Source organism: Sinocyclocheilus rhinocerous, unplaced genomic scaffold (assembly GCF_001515625.1).
Source record: "Sinocyclocheilus rhinocerous isolate Xijiao unplaced genomic scaffold, SAMN03320098_v1.1 scaffold225, whole genome shotgun sequence".
In the NCBI taxonomy this organism is placed as follows: Eukaryota; Metazoa; Chordata; class Actinopteri; order Cypriniformes; family Cyprinidae; genus Sinocyclocheilus; species Sinocyclocheilus rhinocerous.
This window is the reverse complement of record NW_015630532.1, coordinates 1,791,704-1,811,255: the sequence shown is the minus strand read 5'-3', so window position 1 is coordinate 1,811,255 and position 19,552 is coordinate 1,791,704. Positions and strand designations below refer to the sequence as shown.

At 39.8% G+C, this 19,552-nt stretch overlaps 1 protein-coding gene across 1 annotated transcript in view; it reads right to left on the bottom strand.

Moving 5' to 3' along the window:
* Window positions 1-638: 638 nt before the first annotated feature.
* The window catches only part of LOC107740453 (DNA-binding protein RFX7-like), a 45,324-nt gene continuing 26,410 nt past the window's right edge, over window positions 639-19,552 (bottom strand). Inside the window, exons 2-9 of the mRNA XM_016552898.1 lie at window positions 18,065-18,098; window positions 10,961-11,046; window positions 10,632-10,754; window positions 9,414-9,530; window positions 7,962-8,046; window positions 7,547-7,754; window positions 7,063-7,364; window positions 639-6,149 (exon numbers count right to left, since the gene is read on the bottom strand). Coding sequence (XP_016408384.1) covers window positions 2,718-6,149; window positions 7,063-7,364; window positions 7,547-7,754; window positions 7,962-8,046; window positions 9,414-9,530; window positions 10,632-10,754; window positions 10,961-11,046; window positions 18,065-18,098 — 4,387 coding nt within the window. The 3' untranslated portion in view covers window positions 639-2,717. The remainder of the gene's footprint in view (window positions 6,150-7,062; window positions 7,365-7,546; window positions 7,755-7,961; window positions 8,047-9,413; window positions 9,531-10,631; window positions 10,755-10,960; window positions 11,047-18,064; window positions 18,099-19,552) is intronic.

Here is a 19,552-nt window from a genome sequence, read left to right as displayed (position 1 = left end):
TTCTTCTGTTGGACAGAAATACTCACGTTACTGTAAATAAAGTCATGACGTATGTACAGTGATAAAATGCAAATTTAAAATTTTTTTTTGTAAATGAACAGTGGATTATTTAAATGTTTTTAATTGAACATTTCAATTGCTTTCACTCATTTACATGTACGCACTTCTCAACGAGATCCTCAAAGGGATCCTGAACATAAGAACACAAACTGACACTTTTTTACTTTAAACCCCACCTCATGTATTGCACTGAAATTCTCAGCAAAGTTCCTCAATGAAATTAGTGCAATAAAAAGAAGAACTTTGTGAATTTTCAGTTGTTACATTTCCAGTGTTAACTGCTAGAAAAAAAAAGATATGCAAAACCACAACACATTTTAAAATCCATGCTATATTCTCACACAAAAGCACACACTCTTCTGCGGGAAAAAAAACTGGAAGCCAAATAATAAATAAATGAGAAAAAAAGCTTGAAAATTAAAACTCACAACAAGCTATATCTATACAAGAGATGTCTAGTTATGTAAACTAATAATTGTAACAAAAACAAAACAAAAACGTTGTCAAAGACCACTGGATCACTATCATCATGGTCATATTATCAATAAGAATGTTAGTCAAACTTGTAAAACAGTGTCATTTTTTCCTTTTATAAATGGAGCTTATTTACAGAGCGTCACAACAAACAGAAATTCCATTGTGGACTTTCTTCATCTCCTAAGAACTGTCCTGCTATAAATCCCAGAAGCATGAAATCTGACATGTCATGTAAATAAAATTCAAGTGCTACAGTGGTCGTATGCAAATGACAATTATGCATAAAACAAATTCCCTTTTCAACCCCACAATCTTGGCCCCATTTAATCCTGGGTGACATTTTCATAAATGCATTTTAAAACATGCTTAAAAACTGGGGTAAGAATTGAATCTGAAAGTGGTGATACTAAAACGGTAGAAGTCCTTCTATTTTTTCTCAGTAATTACAAAACTTGTCTTTGGTATGGAAGTAAGGCTAAGATGGAATTCAATAACTACCACACTCAGCAACAAAGTGTATCAAAGTGTAAGATTCTGAAAGCAGACTACTAATCAAGTACCTCAGTACAACATGGTACAGTAATGGCCCTTTGAATTAAATGTCTTCATTCCAGCTTTCAAAGCGAGTGGGGGCAGGGGGCTATCTGATGATATTAGCACTGAGCTCATTTATTTGTAATGTGATCTGGGTATTTTCAGTTTCCTGATGTTTTTACAGCTGGTGCGATACTTTGATTAAGGGGTAAAGGCTCTTTATTAGTGCGTTATAAAGAAGTTCCTGAATGAAGTGCTCAAGTATAAAACAGTCGTTGAAAATGCCAAAACAAGGCATGTGCACGAGAGAATATATACTTCAATGAATCTCATTTATGCAAACTGCCAAATGACATTGGGGAAAATTAAAAGAGTCAGAAAAGTGGCTACCCATCTATTTCTTGGCCACATAAATGCATAGTTAACAATAAAACAAACATTTGGGATAGTTTGACAACTGTCCTATAACTTTTTTTTTTCCCACAACAATACTCCACTTTGGCATTTTGGTTTCATTAGTTATGATTACCCAACCAATTTTTCCTTCTAATTCTTCCATTTTAAAACCATATTCAAATTGTAAATGCAATATAAAGGTGCCAGCTAGTGCAATAACCAGTGCCGTGCTTATTCATCAGCCTGTTCTATTGGATAAAATCTGATTGATATCTTCCAATCTAGAGGTTGGGGAAACCTGAGATGCAGCTTAGGGGGAAAAAACCCTACACGAGTCAATATTTTTACCTTTCAATTTAGTTAAATATTAGCATAAGTAAATTTAAATTCCAAAAGTGCACTCATTTATTCATTTAACGTAACAAGCGATTTTGTGCAAGTAGATGCATACTTCCCAACTGACATAGTGGTTGACAATAAGAATAAAGCTGCAAATGTAAATTGCTTACTGGCTCACGTTACGAATTCCAACATGGTGGCACATTTGTGTGCAATAAGTTATTACTTTGTAAACAGCGGCTGCAGGTATAAGCTGCTGTATTTCAATATTAAGCATCACCTGAAAGCTTAACATTGCTAATGGGATCTTCCCTTATTATTTGTTTACTGAAAGACAATACAGATGTTCATCATGTTCAAAGCAGATTTTCTGCACATGGAAGCACCGATTTTGTTTACAGAGTGAAAAAGCTAATTAGATGAGGTACAGTACCTCATATAGCTGGTGTAACCTCAAAATACAAATATTTTTCTTTAAGATAAAGGGTTAAAAAGAAGTTATTTTCCAATCTTCCATACAATGCCCTTTTACTGCAAAATGTTCAAAGGGTTATATAAAAGTTGTGTCACTGAATGCACAAAACAGTGTAGAGGCATAAAAATTTCTCAGATGACTTCTTATGTAAAGCTCTGACGTGTTTTCTTGCAAAACTGGTGAGAAAGAGCAGGACAAATGTGACAGTACTTCTAGTTTAGCCTGTTTCTCACTAACCATTGAGACAAAGAACCAGCAATCTTGAAAGGGCAATCATTTCTGTTAAGCCTGGCACTTCAATATGGACCTGTGTTGTGACATCCAGGGGCTTATAGCAGTAGGTGCTGCACGACAAGACGAATACATACGTTGATGAGATTTCAAAAATACATACATAGAAACCCATCCAAATAGCAAAACAACACAAAAGCACAAATTAACCCAACATTTCCACTGTTGCCTGGTCTTTGCTCTCCAACCAGTCAAAGCCTGCAGAATTCACAGTCTCGCTGCATATTTGTTGAAAAAGTGGGTCGTTCTTCAGTTCTTCCAGTGTCGAGTCTTCATATTGTCCTTGCTGTTGACTGGGGTCAAAAAGAAGGTTGGTGTCCAATGTATTTAAGTCATTTATGCTACCGGTAAGCTCAGAGGTTAGTCGCATATCGCTGGGAAACTCTGAACTCCCAGCACTGAGCTCTGATCCTTGACCCACAAGCTGTGAGCCAGCATTCAAGCTTTCCTCATGTAAAAGATCTTTAACAGTTCTGTCTAAATCCAAGGGTTGCTGGTGCTGATGTTGTTGGAGGTTTTGCTGTAGAGGCAACAGCATTGCCTGACTCTGCTGTCCCTGCCCAAGGAGCTGCCGTCTGCCTAAGTGCTGCTGCTGTTGTGGCGGCTGGTGCTCCCCTGAGGCTGATTGTGCTTGGCTTTCGTCTACAGAGAAGCTCATCAGCTCCTCTCTGGCATTTTTCATGAGGTAACCAGGCTTCTGGGACTCAAAGGCTGATGAACAAGGCGAGATCAGAGCTTGGTGGCTGGCACTACCAGGAAAGCTGAGCACTGTGGTGGTCTCCAGAATCTGGGTAAGATTCATGCGGGCAGTGTAGTTGGACGGCATGTTGTTGATTCCGATGCCACGCACAGAGTCATCTCCATCGCCATCCATTTTGTTGATGAGGACATTGGTGATGTTTTTGGTATTCATCTGCTGGCCTGCTTGCATGGGTAGAACCTCAGACTGCATCATCACGGTGACTGGAACAGACTGACTCCTCTGTGCCATGCTGCTGATGCTTGCATCAGGGTCACTGTTAGAAAAGATGTTTAGCACTTCAGGTGTTACAGGTGAGTTGAAAGGAGAGACCACAGAGTGGGGAACATTGGGATTTTGGGTCCCGCTCAAGTTGCGCTGCCTGACTGCTGGGCTAACGCTGCGGCATCGAAATGTTCCAGACCCTGAGCTGGCCCTGTTGTCAAGGGGTGCTGGAACAGCAAAACCCTCTTTCTTGTTGAGGCTAGCCATGCTTGCCACTTGCTGTTGGACGGGCGAAATGGGTGTCAGGCGGCTGATATGAGTGTCATGATGTCTGGTTTGAGACTGACAGGTCTGGCCCGGGATGGCAAAGGCGTGAGGCTTTCGAAAGTGGTCATCTACTAGGTCTTGGTAGGTGGGCAGAATGCTAATGCCATTGTTGGTGTTCCCACCACTGTTACTGTACCCACTGTTCATCCATTCCAGTTTAGTCTTATCTGGATGTGTGGCCATTGGTCTTTGCATGGGCTTTACAGGGCTTGAGGAGACGGTACTTCCATCGTGGTATCCAGTGATGCTGGAGTTAATAGGAGTAAAGGCAAAAGGGTTCCTGCATTCCACAGGGCTTGGTGGGATACTACTGCTGCAGTTGGAGTGTGGCGTGCCAATAGGTGTTTGTCGACTACTTCCAAGAGCGCTGTCGACCGGAGTGGTTGGGGCTAAGCGTGAACAGGGGCTTTCGTGCATCATACCGTGACCACTTCCTATCATCTCAGAAGTAGGAGTAGGTGTAGGAGTGGGTGTTTGGATTGGGGTGCTGCTGCTATGAGCAGAGCTGTAATACAGGGTGTTGGTCTGGAGGGAAGACATCATGGTAGTCTGCATGGTTTGTTGCTGGCCTTGCAGTGAATTATCCACACAGTTGCTGAAACTTTGTATGCTATTGTTAATTTTCATCTGCTCTTCCATTTGTACAAGTTCCTCAACAATGCTATCCTGGGTCATGTCATCATCAAATGGAAAGTAGCTAAGGTTGGCCTGGGTTCCATAGTCACTCATTTGAGCCTGCTGGTTGGAAGGAGAGGCTCGAGCAATTGCAGGAAGGGGCTCCATCACTGGGGTGGACATTTGCTTTGGCTCAGACACCATTTGCAGGCCATAAACTTCCTGATGTTGTTGAGTACCATGTTGCAGCTCACTATCCCAAAATACACTCTTCAGTTCACATGCTGCAGAAGAGTCAGACTGGTCTATAAGCAAATCCTGTGAGTTTTTGGTTACTTGTTGTAGCAAAGCTTGACCTGGAGCGCTAACAGTTCGGGTGACCACAGCTCTAACTTCGACACCTGTTGAAGATCCTTCCCATCTCCCTTGGGAGATGCTTCGAGGTCTGCAAACAGTTTGAAACATGGTATTCCTCACTGAAGTATCCTGACTTGCTGTAGAGGTGACAGAAACTCTATAATCCCTTACTGATGAAGCTCCTTGCCATCTTCCCTGGGAGATGCTTTGAGGCCTGCGAACTGTCTGGAAGCCAGTATTCCTGACCAGACATGCAGTAGCTTTGCCTGTGGCTGTGAGAGGTGCACTTTCTGGCCTTATAGGAGTGCTTGATCTTGGAATTTGCTTCACCATTACATTCGACTTCAGTCCATCGGATCCACCTGCTGGTAGCACAGAAATGTGGGCTTTTTTAACAGGTGTTGGGCTCAAATCAGTGCATAAGCCAGGTCTTTTGTGAGGGCTCTTGGATGCCAACACTGCATCTTTGGGTGATGTCACAACCGCATTACCACTGTTTGACTGAGTGCTATTTGTGTTCTGGTACAAAGTGCTTTTATTAGTGTTGGACATATTATTGCTGCCAGCAGCCAGAGTATTGACACTAAGGAGTGTCCTCTCATTGCATTTGGTCCCTGTTAAAGTGTCCAATCCCAGAGAGCCCTTGTCAAGAGGAGTGTGTATGCTAGCCACTCTGGGTTTGAATATCCCTGACCGCTGTACACCACAAACGGTGTCCAGAGTTGCCAGTCTACTCGTACCACCGTGCTCTTGACCACTTCCAATTATGGCTTCAGTATTTGTTTTAGTGTCGATGGCAGGGATCGTGGATGTTGAGCGCCCTGACCTTGCCAAAATAGATGGCATTGCCGCTATAGACCCACTGCGAACACGCGTAACTGGCTGTGGATCGTCATTGAGGCTGGCAACTCCAGCAGATGCGGGTCTGACTTTGTTGCTGGCAGGAGTATCAGCAGGTGTGCTGATCCCACTGCCATTAGAGCCCAGAGATATGGTCGTCATCTTAACTACATTGACCGAACTGACGTGCGGAGTTGACATTACTGTCTTGATGGGGCTGTTGGTGATAAGCAATGTTGGTGAGCGCAGGGTTATGCCACTTGAGGCAGATGGCTTGGGCAGGATTTGGGCATACCGGTGACGGGCTGACCGATCGCTTATCGGACTAGCCGAGATATTACGAGGTGTCTTGGGGCACTGCTTCACAGGCTGCACTGACTGGGTAACCATTTGAAAGTTTACAGGAAGAACTTTGCTGTCTGCAGCTCCCATGGGAACAGGACTAGGAGACAACAACTGCCTGCTCCTCTGAACCTGCAGGAAATACAAAAAAGGAGAAATGTGAAATATTAGTCAAAGAATAATTATAAATTATTATATATAATTTATAATAAGTATAAATTAAACATTAAATTAAAGGGATAGTTCACCCAGAAAAATTCAAATTCTGTCGTTAATTACTTGCCCTCATATCGTTCCAAACCCCTAAAACCGTCGTTCATCTTCGGAACACAAATTAAGATATTTTTGATGAATTCCGAGAGCTTTCTGACCCTCCATAGACTGCAACGCAACTGACACGTTCAAGCCCCAGAAAGTACGGACATTGTTAAAATCGTCCATGTGACATAAGTGGTTCAACCGTAATTTCATTTATGAGAATACTTTTTGTCCGCAAAGAAAACAAAAATAACGACTTTATTCAAGAATTTCTTTTCTTCCCTGTCTGTCTTTGACATGCATTCATAACAGTACCACGCATGCATGTGATGCTGCTAACGCAGGAGCCGGCGTTCTAACATAGAACGCTGATGCACTGTGCCTTATTTGCAAGTGTGGTACTCTTGTGAACGCACGTCAAAGACTGAGAGGGAGAAGAAGAAATTGTTGAATGAAGTCATTATTTTTGTTTTCTTTGCGTATTCTCGAAGTATTCTCGTACTTTCATAAAATTAAGGTTGAACCACTGATGTCACATGGACAATATTAAAGATGTCCTTACTACGATTCTGGGTCTTGAACATGTCAGTTGTGTTGCCGTCTATGCAGGGTCAGAATTTCATCAAAATATTTAAATTTGTTTTTGAAGATGAACAAAGGTCTTACGGGTTTGGAACAACACGAGGGTGTGTTCCTTCATTCATGACAGAATTTTCAGTTTTGGGTGAACTATCCCTTTAAAATGTCATTTGTAATTTTTTTATTTAGGGTAAAAGTCATAGTTTACCGTGATAGGGCTGGAAACAGCTGCAACCACAATTCCAATAGGTTGAGGTGAAAGAAGAGCAGGACTTCCACAGGGTATGCCTGTCCCTACCCCAGGAGTTATGCCCCCATCTGCCCTCCTGGCCTGAGCTTCACCAGGGAGTGGAGAATGCAGTTTCTGTTCTTGCTGCTTCTTCTGGATCTTCCTTTGTAGCTGCTGTTTGGCATCTACGGAGGGTGAGACCAGGGTTTTAACCTGAGGTTGGAATGAGTGTGCATCGGTTGTGGGAGCAAATGCAGATGACTGAATGGACAATTTTGCTCCTGTGGGAAAAAAAAGAGAACTGATTGTAGAATAATGACGACGTAAAAAAAAATACATGAATTTTTCCAAAACATGGCATTATTTTTGTCTTTGTCTTATGGTTGTTAGCCACAAGGTGGAGACCCATTTGCAAGTTTAGGTACATGGAGTCAACTGCTGGCCTATTACAAGTTTACTGTACCTGAGGGGGAACCGGTCATCACAGTAAGAGCAGCCACAGACTTAGTTCCAATATAGTGGCTGTTCAAAAGAAATCGAGCCAGATCCTCAACGCTGTCAAACTGCCGACTCAGCACTTTCTGTGCCCACTCGCACACCAACCCACATGCGGCCATGCGCACCTCATCTTCCGCACTGGACAGTTGACCAGTATGTTCAAACACTTCACACTGACAATGAAAAGTGAATGAAGTGAATCAACAGTTTTCAATAGAACAGATAATATTCTAGACTTTGACATGCCATTGCTTGAGTGATATCTAAAATAAGAGTGACAATTGCAGCTAAACAGAGGTAAGACAAGAACATACAGAAAGAAAAAAAGCAAGAAAGAAAGATACGTAATAACTAAATGAAAAAGAAGAGTAGTAACTTACCGCATCACCTGATTTGTGAAGATCTAGGTTGGGAAGAGATGGCATGTGTACAAAAGCCTTCTTCCTAAGTCCACTATAGCAATACATTCACAGAAGTCAAGGAAATACATCTGTCCATCAAACAAATAAAAGGTGGATGTCCACATATCAAACAATGTATTGGATCACTTTGGCATGAAGCAAATAACATAATAATGTTTGTTAATTCTATGGAATTAAAATATTAATTTAGTTTAATCAATGTCGATATGTAAAAAGCACAACTGAGGCCAAGCCAGAGCCATAAGCCATGCAGGGCAGAGGTGTTGGTAACAAGTAAAGACTATGACACACCAAACCAAAAATACAACATCACACAGTAATTTACTGTTAACCCATCTACTCTCTTGGGTATGAAAAGTTTGGGTATGAGAAGAGACAGCATGCAGGTCTATAGTGGGTTTCCAGCTCATGAACTTCTACCATACCTTTAACCTCATTCCTTTACTGAGCATCACATAGAGCTCAGAATGGAAGCTGACAAATTGCCAGTTTTTGTTCCTAGACGTACACTGTGTATGGCATTACATCAAACATGACGTTCACAAACCAGAAAGGTATGACTACTGCAGGGCTGAATGGAAAAATGAATCACTAAAAAGCTCTTATTTACTTCTCTAGCATAAGAAAATACAAGAGGTCCTCTGCTGGAATAATGGCATTGCTTTCTTAGGCATTAAAGTTGGTGAGGACTGGGTTTCCGTTGCAGTGGCAACCGTCAATAACAAGCATGGTTTATTTTAGTGACGCACCACTCTGAAATTAAAAAATATAATTCACACTCACCAATGCACTTTTAACCCTGCCTTACTTAACACCAAAATAACCACGACCACAGTTACACAACATAATTTCTGAGATTTGTCGCAATAGCTAAAGATATGTTGTTGTTATGTTGCTTACTCTTATGATATTTTCTAACAAAACTATAAAATTAGAAGATTAATTTATTTCCATATCACCTATTAAAAGTGTCACGATAAAATCTAGAATAATGTAAAATTTTATTTATTCCTATAAATTGGATGTTTTTTTTTCTTTTTTATTTCAAATTATGTTACCTAAGTTAATAAGACTATAGCCTGCACTACCTAATGCAGCGCAATAGAGAAATGATCTCCACTGCAAGGCTGTACAGAAATTAATGGGCACTTTGCTGAATGTCTTTTCAAGATCAAGCATTTGGCAGCCAAAAGTAAAGGGGTTTGCTATACAGCAAAACTCTGTTCAAGGACTCAAGGAAGTTTTATTTGATTCAATTTCTGATCTATATATAGCGCCTACATGAATTACAGCAACAGATGTTTTAGTACACAGAGTTCAGGGACAGGAACGTGTATATGTGTGTGTCTGCTTTGGGGGGCTGGAAAGAAGGGGGATGGGATTGTTACAAAAAGTTCCACTGAAGGATATTTGGATTTGCCTCGCATGCCAAGTCGACGTGCCTTCATGTTGGGAAAGACGTTCTTCATGATCTTTCCAAAGTCTGCAGCACTGAGAGCGTGATACCCCAGGCTATCACAGTAACTCCTGTGAAGCACACGTTTCAAAAAATCAATTACAATTTGCAGAGACCACAAAGAATCTCAAGCTCTGTGTAAAACAACTTGTTAAAGTGCATTATACATACAGTGCTGCTTGAAAGTTTGTGAACCCTTTACAATTTTCTATATTTCTGCATAAATATGACCCAATTCATCATCAGATTTTCGCACAAGTCTTGAAAGTAGACAAAAAAGAACCCAATCAAACAAATGAGACAAAAATATTTTCTTTGTCATTTATTTATTGAGAAAAATTACCCAGTGTTACATTTCTGTGCGGTGCAAAAGTATGTGAATCTCTAGGATTAGCTGTTAATTTGAAGGTGAAATTAGAGTCCATCTGTTCAGAGCCGTTTTCAAACAGTGGAATGATTATCAGGTGTCATTGCCTGCTCTGTTTTATTTAGAGAACAGGGATCTATCAAAGTCTGATCATGTTTGCAGAAGTGTATCATGGCACGAACAACAGAGATCTTTGAGGACTTCAGAAAAAGAGTTGTTGTTGCTCATCAGGCTGGAAAGGTTTACAAAAACATCTCTAAAGAGTTTGGACTCCACCCATCCACAGTCAGACAGATTGTGTAGAAATGGAGGTGATTCTAGACCACTGTTACCCTCCCCAGGAGTGCTCCACCAACAAAGAACACTCTAAAAGCAAGACTTGTAATAGTCTGCGAGGTTGCAAAGGAACCCAGGTTAACTTCTAAGCAACAAAAGGCCTTTCTCACATTGGCTAATGTTAATGTTCATGAGTCCACCATCAGGAGAACACTGAGCAACCATGGTGTGCATGGCAGAGTTGCAAGGAGAAAGCCACTGCTCTCCAAAAAGAAACTCACTGCCCGTCTGCAGCTTGCTAAAGATCATGTGGACAAGTTATGTCTCACTTGTTTGTTTGGGTTCTCTTTGTCTACTTTCTTGTGGGAAATTTTGATTATGTTTTGTTTCATATTTATGCAGAAATATAGACAATTCTAAAGGGTTCACAAACTTTCAAGCATCACTGTATATACATATTCCATCTCTTCAAGATGATTGAGTTTTAAGTGAATGGAGAAAACAAGATGGCACAGGATTCCTAACTTACTTGTACTCGTCGTAGACTTCTTGTTTAGGCAGCGATGTTTCAGGATGTTCCTCAAGGTGGTTGCGAATCCAGCTAAATGCGTGCAACTGCTGGGTACGACTTGATGACATGGAGCTCTGCTCACTGAGTGGAAAGCATTTAGCAATACAATTTGAATTAATGTACAGTTGGTAGCCACAGACACTGTTTTGCAGCTGTGTTTCTCCTACCATTAGGAAAATGCAATATGATAAAGATGATAAAAGCATTACTGAAGGGTTGCATTGCCCTGAATTTGCACTCGATTTTGCCTGAATGTAATTTAGCAGAACACAGTAAAGATCACTCACTTTTTCTCATTGCCACTGCTTGGTCCAGAAGGCAACTTGAGATAGAGGTAGAGTTTTTCAATGTCTGTAAGCTTCTCCACATCTTGCTGCAAAGCAACAGAAACACAGATGATGTGTGCTCAGTGTTAAGAATTTAGAATGTCATGCATGTTTCAAGAATATGAAATTTCAAGCATCTACTGTCATCACTGTCAAACTTAGAAGTGTAAGAAAGTAAGATAAATCATGAAACAAAAGTGATATGACAGCATTTTACTTCCTGGTCAGTGGTCACGCTGAAAACAAGCTTTCAGCTACAGTGAAAAACTGTCTTTAGAAGCACATAAAGTTCTGAAGCAAAATGAACAAATTCACAATTTTATGTATTTACTCCTAAACAATATTTTTGTTATTAATAATAAAAAAATCATAATCATAATATGCACTACTGTTTAAACATTTAGGGTCTGTACAATTTTTGGCAATTTTTCCATGTTTTTGAAAGAGGTCTATTATGTTCAGTAAAAAATATAGCGAAAACTGTAATATTGTGAAATATTTTTAGAATTTAAAATGAATGTTTTCTTTTTTATTTCATTTTAAATTGTAATGTATTTCTGTGATGGCAAAGCTGCATTTTCAGCAGTCATTAATCCAGTCTTCAGTGTCACATGACCCTTCAGAAATCATTCTAATATGCTGACTTGGTGCTCAAGAAACATTTCTTCTTATTATAAATGTTGAAAACAGTTGTGGTGCTTAATATTTTTGTGGAAACTGTGATACATTTTTTAGGATTCTTTGATGAATAGAAAGCTCACAAGAACAGCATTTGTTTTAAATATAATGTCACACATTTGATGCCATTTTTGATCAATTTAATGCATTCCTTGCCAAATAAAAGTGTTTTCTATTAAAAAAAAACAGTAAAATTAACAGTAGAATATTCAAGTGGTCAATGTGTCAACGATATGAAATCAAGAGACTTCATTACTGTCTAGGTGAAAATGACAGATGTTTGAAGGGCATCAGAGTCAGTGTTATATGACCTACCAAGTCAAAATGATTCACCAGCTACCCAACAATAAAGCAATAAACAAATACAAATTAACTCCCTTTCCCTTTCTACAATAAAGACCTTATTCTGATCTTCGGGTCTCTTTATTTCTCTTATAGCTCTTGTTAAGTGTGCGAGAGCACTGAACAGCTCTTCAAAGAGAATGTGTAAGATGTTTGGGTGGGGCAGAGCTGATTTAAATTCTGCCCGAGTAGAGAGCAGCAGACACGAGTCTCTCCCTCCAGGCGCTGCTTTCCATCTTCACTTACCCACTCGCAAACATACACTTAAACCCCCAAACATTCCCCTTTTCTAAAGCACTGAAAACATAAATTGGATAGAAATATTAAAGTGATTTTTGACAGGTTTTCTGCACCTGGCAACCATCATGAAACTACATGCAATATTAAAACTCAGAGGCATTTATTCAGCAAGCTGGGCTGAGACCTGCAGAGCTGTGAGCAGCAAATGAAAATAAACAGACTTCAATAGGATTGTGCGGCATAACCCTAAACAGGAAGTCATCCAAGGTAAAAAATAATCCTGAAGAATACCTAATCCCTCAGCGATCAGAGCAGTCGGTTAAACCAGCATAAACAAGCCTTTGTTTTCATGGTGTGTGCCTGTGGGAGTAATGGAAGTGGGGATCTTCAAAAGTCCCACAACACAACTACACCAACAATTAGTCCACATTGTCTCCTTGGGGTAAGGGCCATGTCAAAATAAACAATACCAACACACAGAGCTTATGAAACTTGGGGAAAGACTGCCAGGAAATGCACCTGTCACCCTAACATCTCTTCATCAGTGATGGCATCATTCTCCCGCCCTCCCCTTTCCGTCGAATTCTAAGAATAGTTGTGTCTCTTTCTGTCTTTTCTATTCGTCTCTTCGTTGCTAAGGGAAAGATGGCTAGCAAATAGCTAAAGTTATCAACCACTGAGCGCCGTTAGCGTTAACACTGTAGAGGGGTATGAAAGGTAAGTAAAAATGGCATGAGAATGCAGACGTCTCGGAGCCAAGTGAACAACCCTATTTAGGAGAGGACTTGGGTGACTTAAGGATGGACAAAAATAAGCATGTGGAAAACAAAAACATTAACACATACGCTACTGTTCAAAACTTGGGGTCGGTAAACATTAAAAAAAAAAATGTTTTTTATTATCAAAAACTGTTGAAAACAGTTGTGGTAAAGTATGATAAATACTTGATATTTCTGTGAAAACTGTGATATAGCCTATTTCTTTTTTTAAAGGATTCTTTGATGAATAAAAAAATGAATAAGAACAGAATGTATTTGAGATGTAAATCTTTTGTAACATTATAAATGCCTTTTCTGACACATCTGATCCATTTAATGCAGAATAAAAGTATTAATTTCCTTTTATAAAAATTATTTTACTGACCCCAAACTTTTGAACAGTAGTATACAAGCCAAACTGGACATTTGGACAAAACATATTTATGGACATGAGATGCCTGTAGAGACTAAAATAAGGTCTCTTGGATATCTGAATTATATACAAATTGATTTTGGAACAGCTTTTTTAAACATGTTTTCAACCTGCAATTTATTCATTAGTCTCAACACTGAGAAGAAGACACTGGCAAACAGGTCATGACAAAGCTCGGAAGAACCTGTAGCTCATCATCACTCAGCTCATTCATGCAGGTGTAATGTCCCCTGGGTAGTGTGCAGACCCCTTACTCAGCACTACAGAGCCTACTAGACATGCTTGAATAACTCATGCATTATTCAGATGGACTGAACCCAGTTCTTACTGACAAGCCTACAGAATTTTCACAAGCAAATTCTTCCAAGCCTGGATGCTGGAACAATTCAATACTGGCACAAAGTGATGATTCAGTAACAGTCAGGCGCTCAAATCCTGAATGAACAGTGAGTGAATATAATGAACTGAATTATTGTATTGTATCTCCAGCATTTTACATGAACTGCTTAAAGGCATCGTTCACCCAAAAATTATTCAGCATCATTTAACCCCCCTCAGGTTGTTCCAAACCTGTATAACTTTGTCTAATGTGGAACAGAAAAGAAGATAAACGTTCATTCTTGGGTTAACTATCCCGTTTAAATATTAACCAGTAAAATAAATCAGACCTGTAACCTTGTTTGTTACAAACCAAGCTTAAACACACAAAAAAAGATCTAATTATACCCTGCTAGAGTTAAATGTTCAATTAAATCAGGCATTGTTTGTTCTGAATTTCTCTTTTATAAGGTTGCCAAAAATTGCCAGAAATATTAGGACACAGAATGTTGAAAATTTAAGCACTACAGTTTTTTTTGAGTGACATGGTTAGCAAGATGTAAATGTGAGGTAATAAGTGTTAAAAAGCAAGGCTTTGTGGGATACTACTATGGAATGAAAGTTTCATGCGAGGAGGCTGATGCAAGACTCAGCGATAGCTGGCAACATCCTGCAGAGGTCAACAGGGGCAGGCTAGAGGAGGAGGGACGGGAGAGGACAGACGAGGTGAGCAGCGGACACAGGGCACACCGCCTAATATCTGGAGAGGATTTTGTGTTTCTCTTTACCTTGAGGGGCCATTAACAAACCACTGTCACCTTCTTTTCCCCTCACACATCACCCCACATAACTCAAAACCTTATTGGCTGCAGCCCTACATCACCTGATGAGAACCTCCTCAACTATGCACAAATTGTTCACAAATTGCAAACATCAGCACTGACAAACCCAATGCTTTATGCAGTCCTCACTCCAATATATGATAACCAAAGTCTGCTTCACACTAGTTATTTTACTTTGCTGACAACTATATTACAATAAACTGCTCTTATGCTCACCAAGGCTGGATTTATTTGCTCAAAATCCAGTAAAACATTTTGAAATATTATTACAATTTAAAATAACGGTATTCTATTTTAATACATTTTCAAAAATGTATTCTTGTGATGGTAAAGATGAATTTTCAGCAGCCGTTACTCCTTGGTGCTCAAGACACATTTCTTATTATTGTCAATGTTGAAAACATTCACTAATGTGGAAACTTAAATGTTGAGATTCTACCGCACTTTATCTCCCCACTATAAACAATGCAGGGTATGTCGCATGCAGCGAACAATGACATTTACTTTTCAAAGCCCACTGTTACAAAAGTCCCGAAGGTGTGAGGATGTATGTGAGCTTGGACGTGGCCAGAAAGACTAATAAGATGGGCGCACAAGAACACTGCTTCCATTCTGGACTCGGCCTTGCGATCTTTATGTGTCTCTGTCTCACAGTTTTCTTTATACTTTGGATTAGTTTCCCATAATAGGCGGTGCCTCTGTTATGCTAATATCATCATATTTGTCAATGTTTTGACCACAACAGAAAAACTACACTTAAAGACTGAACTCTACCAATGTCAGTGCTGAACCAGCCAAACCCTTTTTGAATGAAAACACCATTATAAAAAAGTCAAAGCAAAGTCAGCCAATACAGATGAATGACCTCTCTCTGGGCATTCCACAATTGCCCCCCCAAATTGTTAGTCATTGAATCCCTGATGTCGGCCCCGCTACAATTAGAGAGCTTAGCCAAGCGCTAAATACACTCAACGTGTTTTTGCAGCGTTGAGCATTGTAACCAATCACAGACATATCTGTTGATTTCTTAAACGCAATGGCCAATCAGAAACTTTTTGTCAGAATTCACTCACCGCTGAAAGCGCCGCAGTTTTGCACGCTCCTGAATCATCTCATGACTAAGTGCCCGGTACCAATATGGCACCGGTACCCATGTTATGTACTAGAACCGAATCAGAACGCAGATTTCGGTGCCATGCCTTAGCGATCGATTGAAATATTTGTCCTCTGGTTCTCCGTAACGGACGAAAGAAGCATCATCACCGGCACTAGGGGTGCTCCGATCAGGATTTTTGAGGCCGATCACCGATAGCATTATCTGCCGATACCGATCACCGATCTTTTTAAAGCCTTCTTTTTTATCATTTATAACTATTTATAGTGATACTCCAATCAGGATTTTTAGTAGACTTTAATAATATGCATTTATGGTGTAATTACTACATTTTCCTGTCAATCCAAGTTCATATTTACTACAAAAAATGCGCTGTTACTTTAATTCAGGGCTTGCAGCGCAGCAAAAATAGACTGGGTGCAGAAAAGATCTCTGCACTGCTGCAGTGCAGAAGCACCGCTACTGGAACGCACTGCCGGACCGCATCCGTGTGCAGTGAACGCATTAATCCGTTAACATGAGCACGGAAAAAATACACACCATATTCGCACTGCAAACGGAGTAATGTGAACCTGGCATTATGTGTGTGCGCTGCGAGTGTGCATGAGCGCACGGTCTCCAGGAGAGCACACGAGCGCTGAATGGTTAAACACTGGCAAGAATTGAAAAGTAATGCAATTGATAAACTTTACGATGCCGATTTCGTGACGATGTGACACTGCCTCGATTGTGCAAGTGACAATTCCTGTGTCAACTGTGCAGCTCGATTATAGACAGACGTGATGTGGTGATTTGAAGGCATTTGCGAATATTGAGAGAGAGCATGCGCAGTGATTCACTCACGCTGTTTGTGAAATTACGTCTCACACAAGGTTTTCAAATTACTTTGTAAGTTATTTAATTAAGAAATATGAAGGTGAGTACCCACGTCATCAGCTTGAGATCGTTTTTTTGAGATCTGCCTTTTTAGAGATCGCCGATCAATCATCCCAAAGCGATTATCAGCCGATCAATCAGAGCACCCCTAACCGGCACCGCACGTGAAAAATGATTTCCCGACTGACAAAATGCACGTGAACTCAAGTCGGAAAGCTCTAATAATACAAATCCAACAAATCTTTGTAGTAACGAGAGTGTCCATGTTGTTTTCACATTCCGACTTAAAAGCACAACTCAATACAAACACAACTCACAACACAAATGAGAGCATCCGAGGAGCGCGTGAAAGCAGTAATTACACTTGCTCTGATGGCAGCAGCTTCCATTAACTAAGCTAAACATGCGTAAAGAGCAGGTCATATGGTATTTTAAAGTGTCCTAATATTGTGTCGGAGTTCCCTACAACAGGTTTAAATGCATCTAAGGTCAGAAAACATTGTAATTTTCTCAGAATATACATTTAATATTAGAGTCATTTGCCAATGATTTCGAAACGATTCGTTCCAAAGGACGTTCCGACCTTCAGAATCGCACCGTGTACGCCCGCCTTTAGCGAGCACTACCATTGACAAAGCACCTTTACTTAGAACAATAATATAGTGCTCCAATCCATTCTTATAATAATGACATAAAATACAAAAACAAACACCCCCTCAAGAGTCAAATGTCACCCATGCATATAACCACACATTTTGTTAGGATCATCTCAAATGTAATTTCAAACATTAAATAACCGAAATTGCAAAAAAAAAAAATTCTAGCATTATAAGAAAAGGAACAAAAGTCACTGATCTTTAGTAGCCCATTTGGATTTCTTTGTCTCCATAAATGAGGGGACATATTTTGTATTTGATAGCATTTTAGTATTGTAATATTTGATAGCAGAAGCAGTATTTCTCAGCATAATGCCATCATTTGACAGATCTGACTTAAAAACACTTCTCCTCGTATCACTCAACAACCAGCCCTGTTGTAACTTACAACAATACCATTACTATAAGTAACCCAAGAACCAAAGAGAACCTATTTTTTTCAGAGGGAGGGACTGCCTTCACTTTGGGTTTGTGTTTAACACAACTTATGCAATTTAAGCGACAGTCTACCTTATTAACAAACAAAATCAAGTATTGTTTACTTTTTACTGTCTGAAGTTATTATTCGATTCACCATGTCTCAAATCAGATATATTTAAATTAACAAATTAATACAATTTACTATGGTTTAAAGTTTAAAATTTTGTATGTCTATTGTAATGTTTTATAAGATTTGTAACCATAATATTAGATTATTAGATAAAGCTCAGGTTATTTTTTGTTGATTAATTGTATGATTATTTTTGTTGGTGTTGTATTTTCAGTGAATCAACATGTTTCATCATATTTTTCCATATCAAATACTCACCAAAATGCAATCCACCTTTGATTGTACGGTTTTGCTGCAAAAAAAGAGAAGAGAAAGAATCAGCATGACACAAGAGTAATTTGAGAAACATTCATAAAGCTGGCTTTATTAATAAATCAGTGGCATTCAAAACATCTTTCCATCCTCTAACCGTCGTCAGCCCTGTCCAGTTCAGACCAATATATCCTCAGGAACACATGTGCTCATGCACAAAAAAGTATCTTGCATTAATGTTCCATCACACGGGGGTCTATAAATATTCCTGCCAATCAGAATGTATTGACCATCAGGATGTTTAAAGGGGTCATATGATGCGATTTCAATTTTTCCTTTCTCTTTGGAGTGTTACAAGCTCTTGGTGCACCGAATTGCCGCTATTTCAAAGTGAAAGTAAAATGCGCACGCCGCTTTTACAAGCTATTTAAAAGCGAAGGAAAGCGAGGAAAAGAGGGAACGCCCCCGGCCCCCGCGGTGATACCGGTATTACTGGTGTTGGCACACGTCGATTAACCGGTGGGAAAATTTCCTCACCATCACAACCCTAGTTGCCGCAGGCATCACAATATGGTAAGGGACGTAACATTTCCGTCACACGCTTGAGGAATTCGGCCAATCACAACGCACTGGATAGCTGGCCAATCAGAGCACACCTTGCTTTTTCAGACCGATGAGCTTTGTAAAATCGATGCGTTTCAGAAAGGCGGGGCATAGAGGAGAAACAATAATGTACAGTATGAACAATAATGTACCGCATAAACACATTTCATTACACCAAATACACAAAATAATGTTATTTTTAGCAGCATCATATGACCCCTTTAAGGGCCCGGAATGAAACTGTATGGAATCTATATACAGGTACAGAACAGTAGAGAGGGTCACATTTGCACTCAGGGTAATGTAAAGACACTTTCCATGTGATGGCTGTAGAATCATTTGAACATTCATGAACAATCAGTACATCCTGGGTACAGTCACAAGTCAATCTGAATTAAGGGTGAGATTTAATAAAAGACTCCTCAAAATGCTGAAATTTATCTCCTTAATTTCCTTCAACACCACAAGAAATGTCCCATCAGGCCACACAGTGGCTGTACAACAGGACTGAGAGCCAAAACCAAAGGTTAGGCCCATAGCCTGTATAAAAACATGGACGTAGTGTCCGTGACGTCACCCGTAGATTTCCGAAGAGCGTTTTTGAAGCTCAAAAGTGGGCTTCCTTGTTGGCTTCACGAGAGAGAGTGGGAGGTTGCCGCTTGGTTAGGCCTAACTGGCACAAGGACAACAGAGTGCAGGGCACTTTGAACAACAAATCAGTGTAATTACTGACTGGTTGTTCACATGACTAACTGCAGTTAAACATACAAATATAGCAAAGTAATAAATGTAAAAAATGTTACTTTAACAATGGTAAAATAAATAAATAAATAAATAACAAATACTATATATATATATATATATATACAGTGCCTTGCGAAAGTATTCATA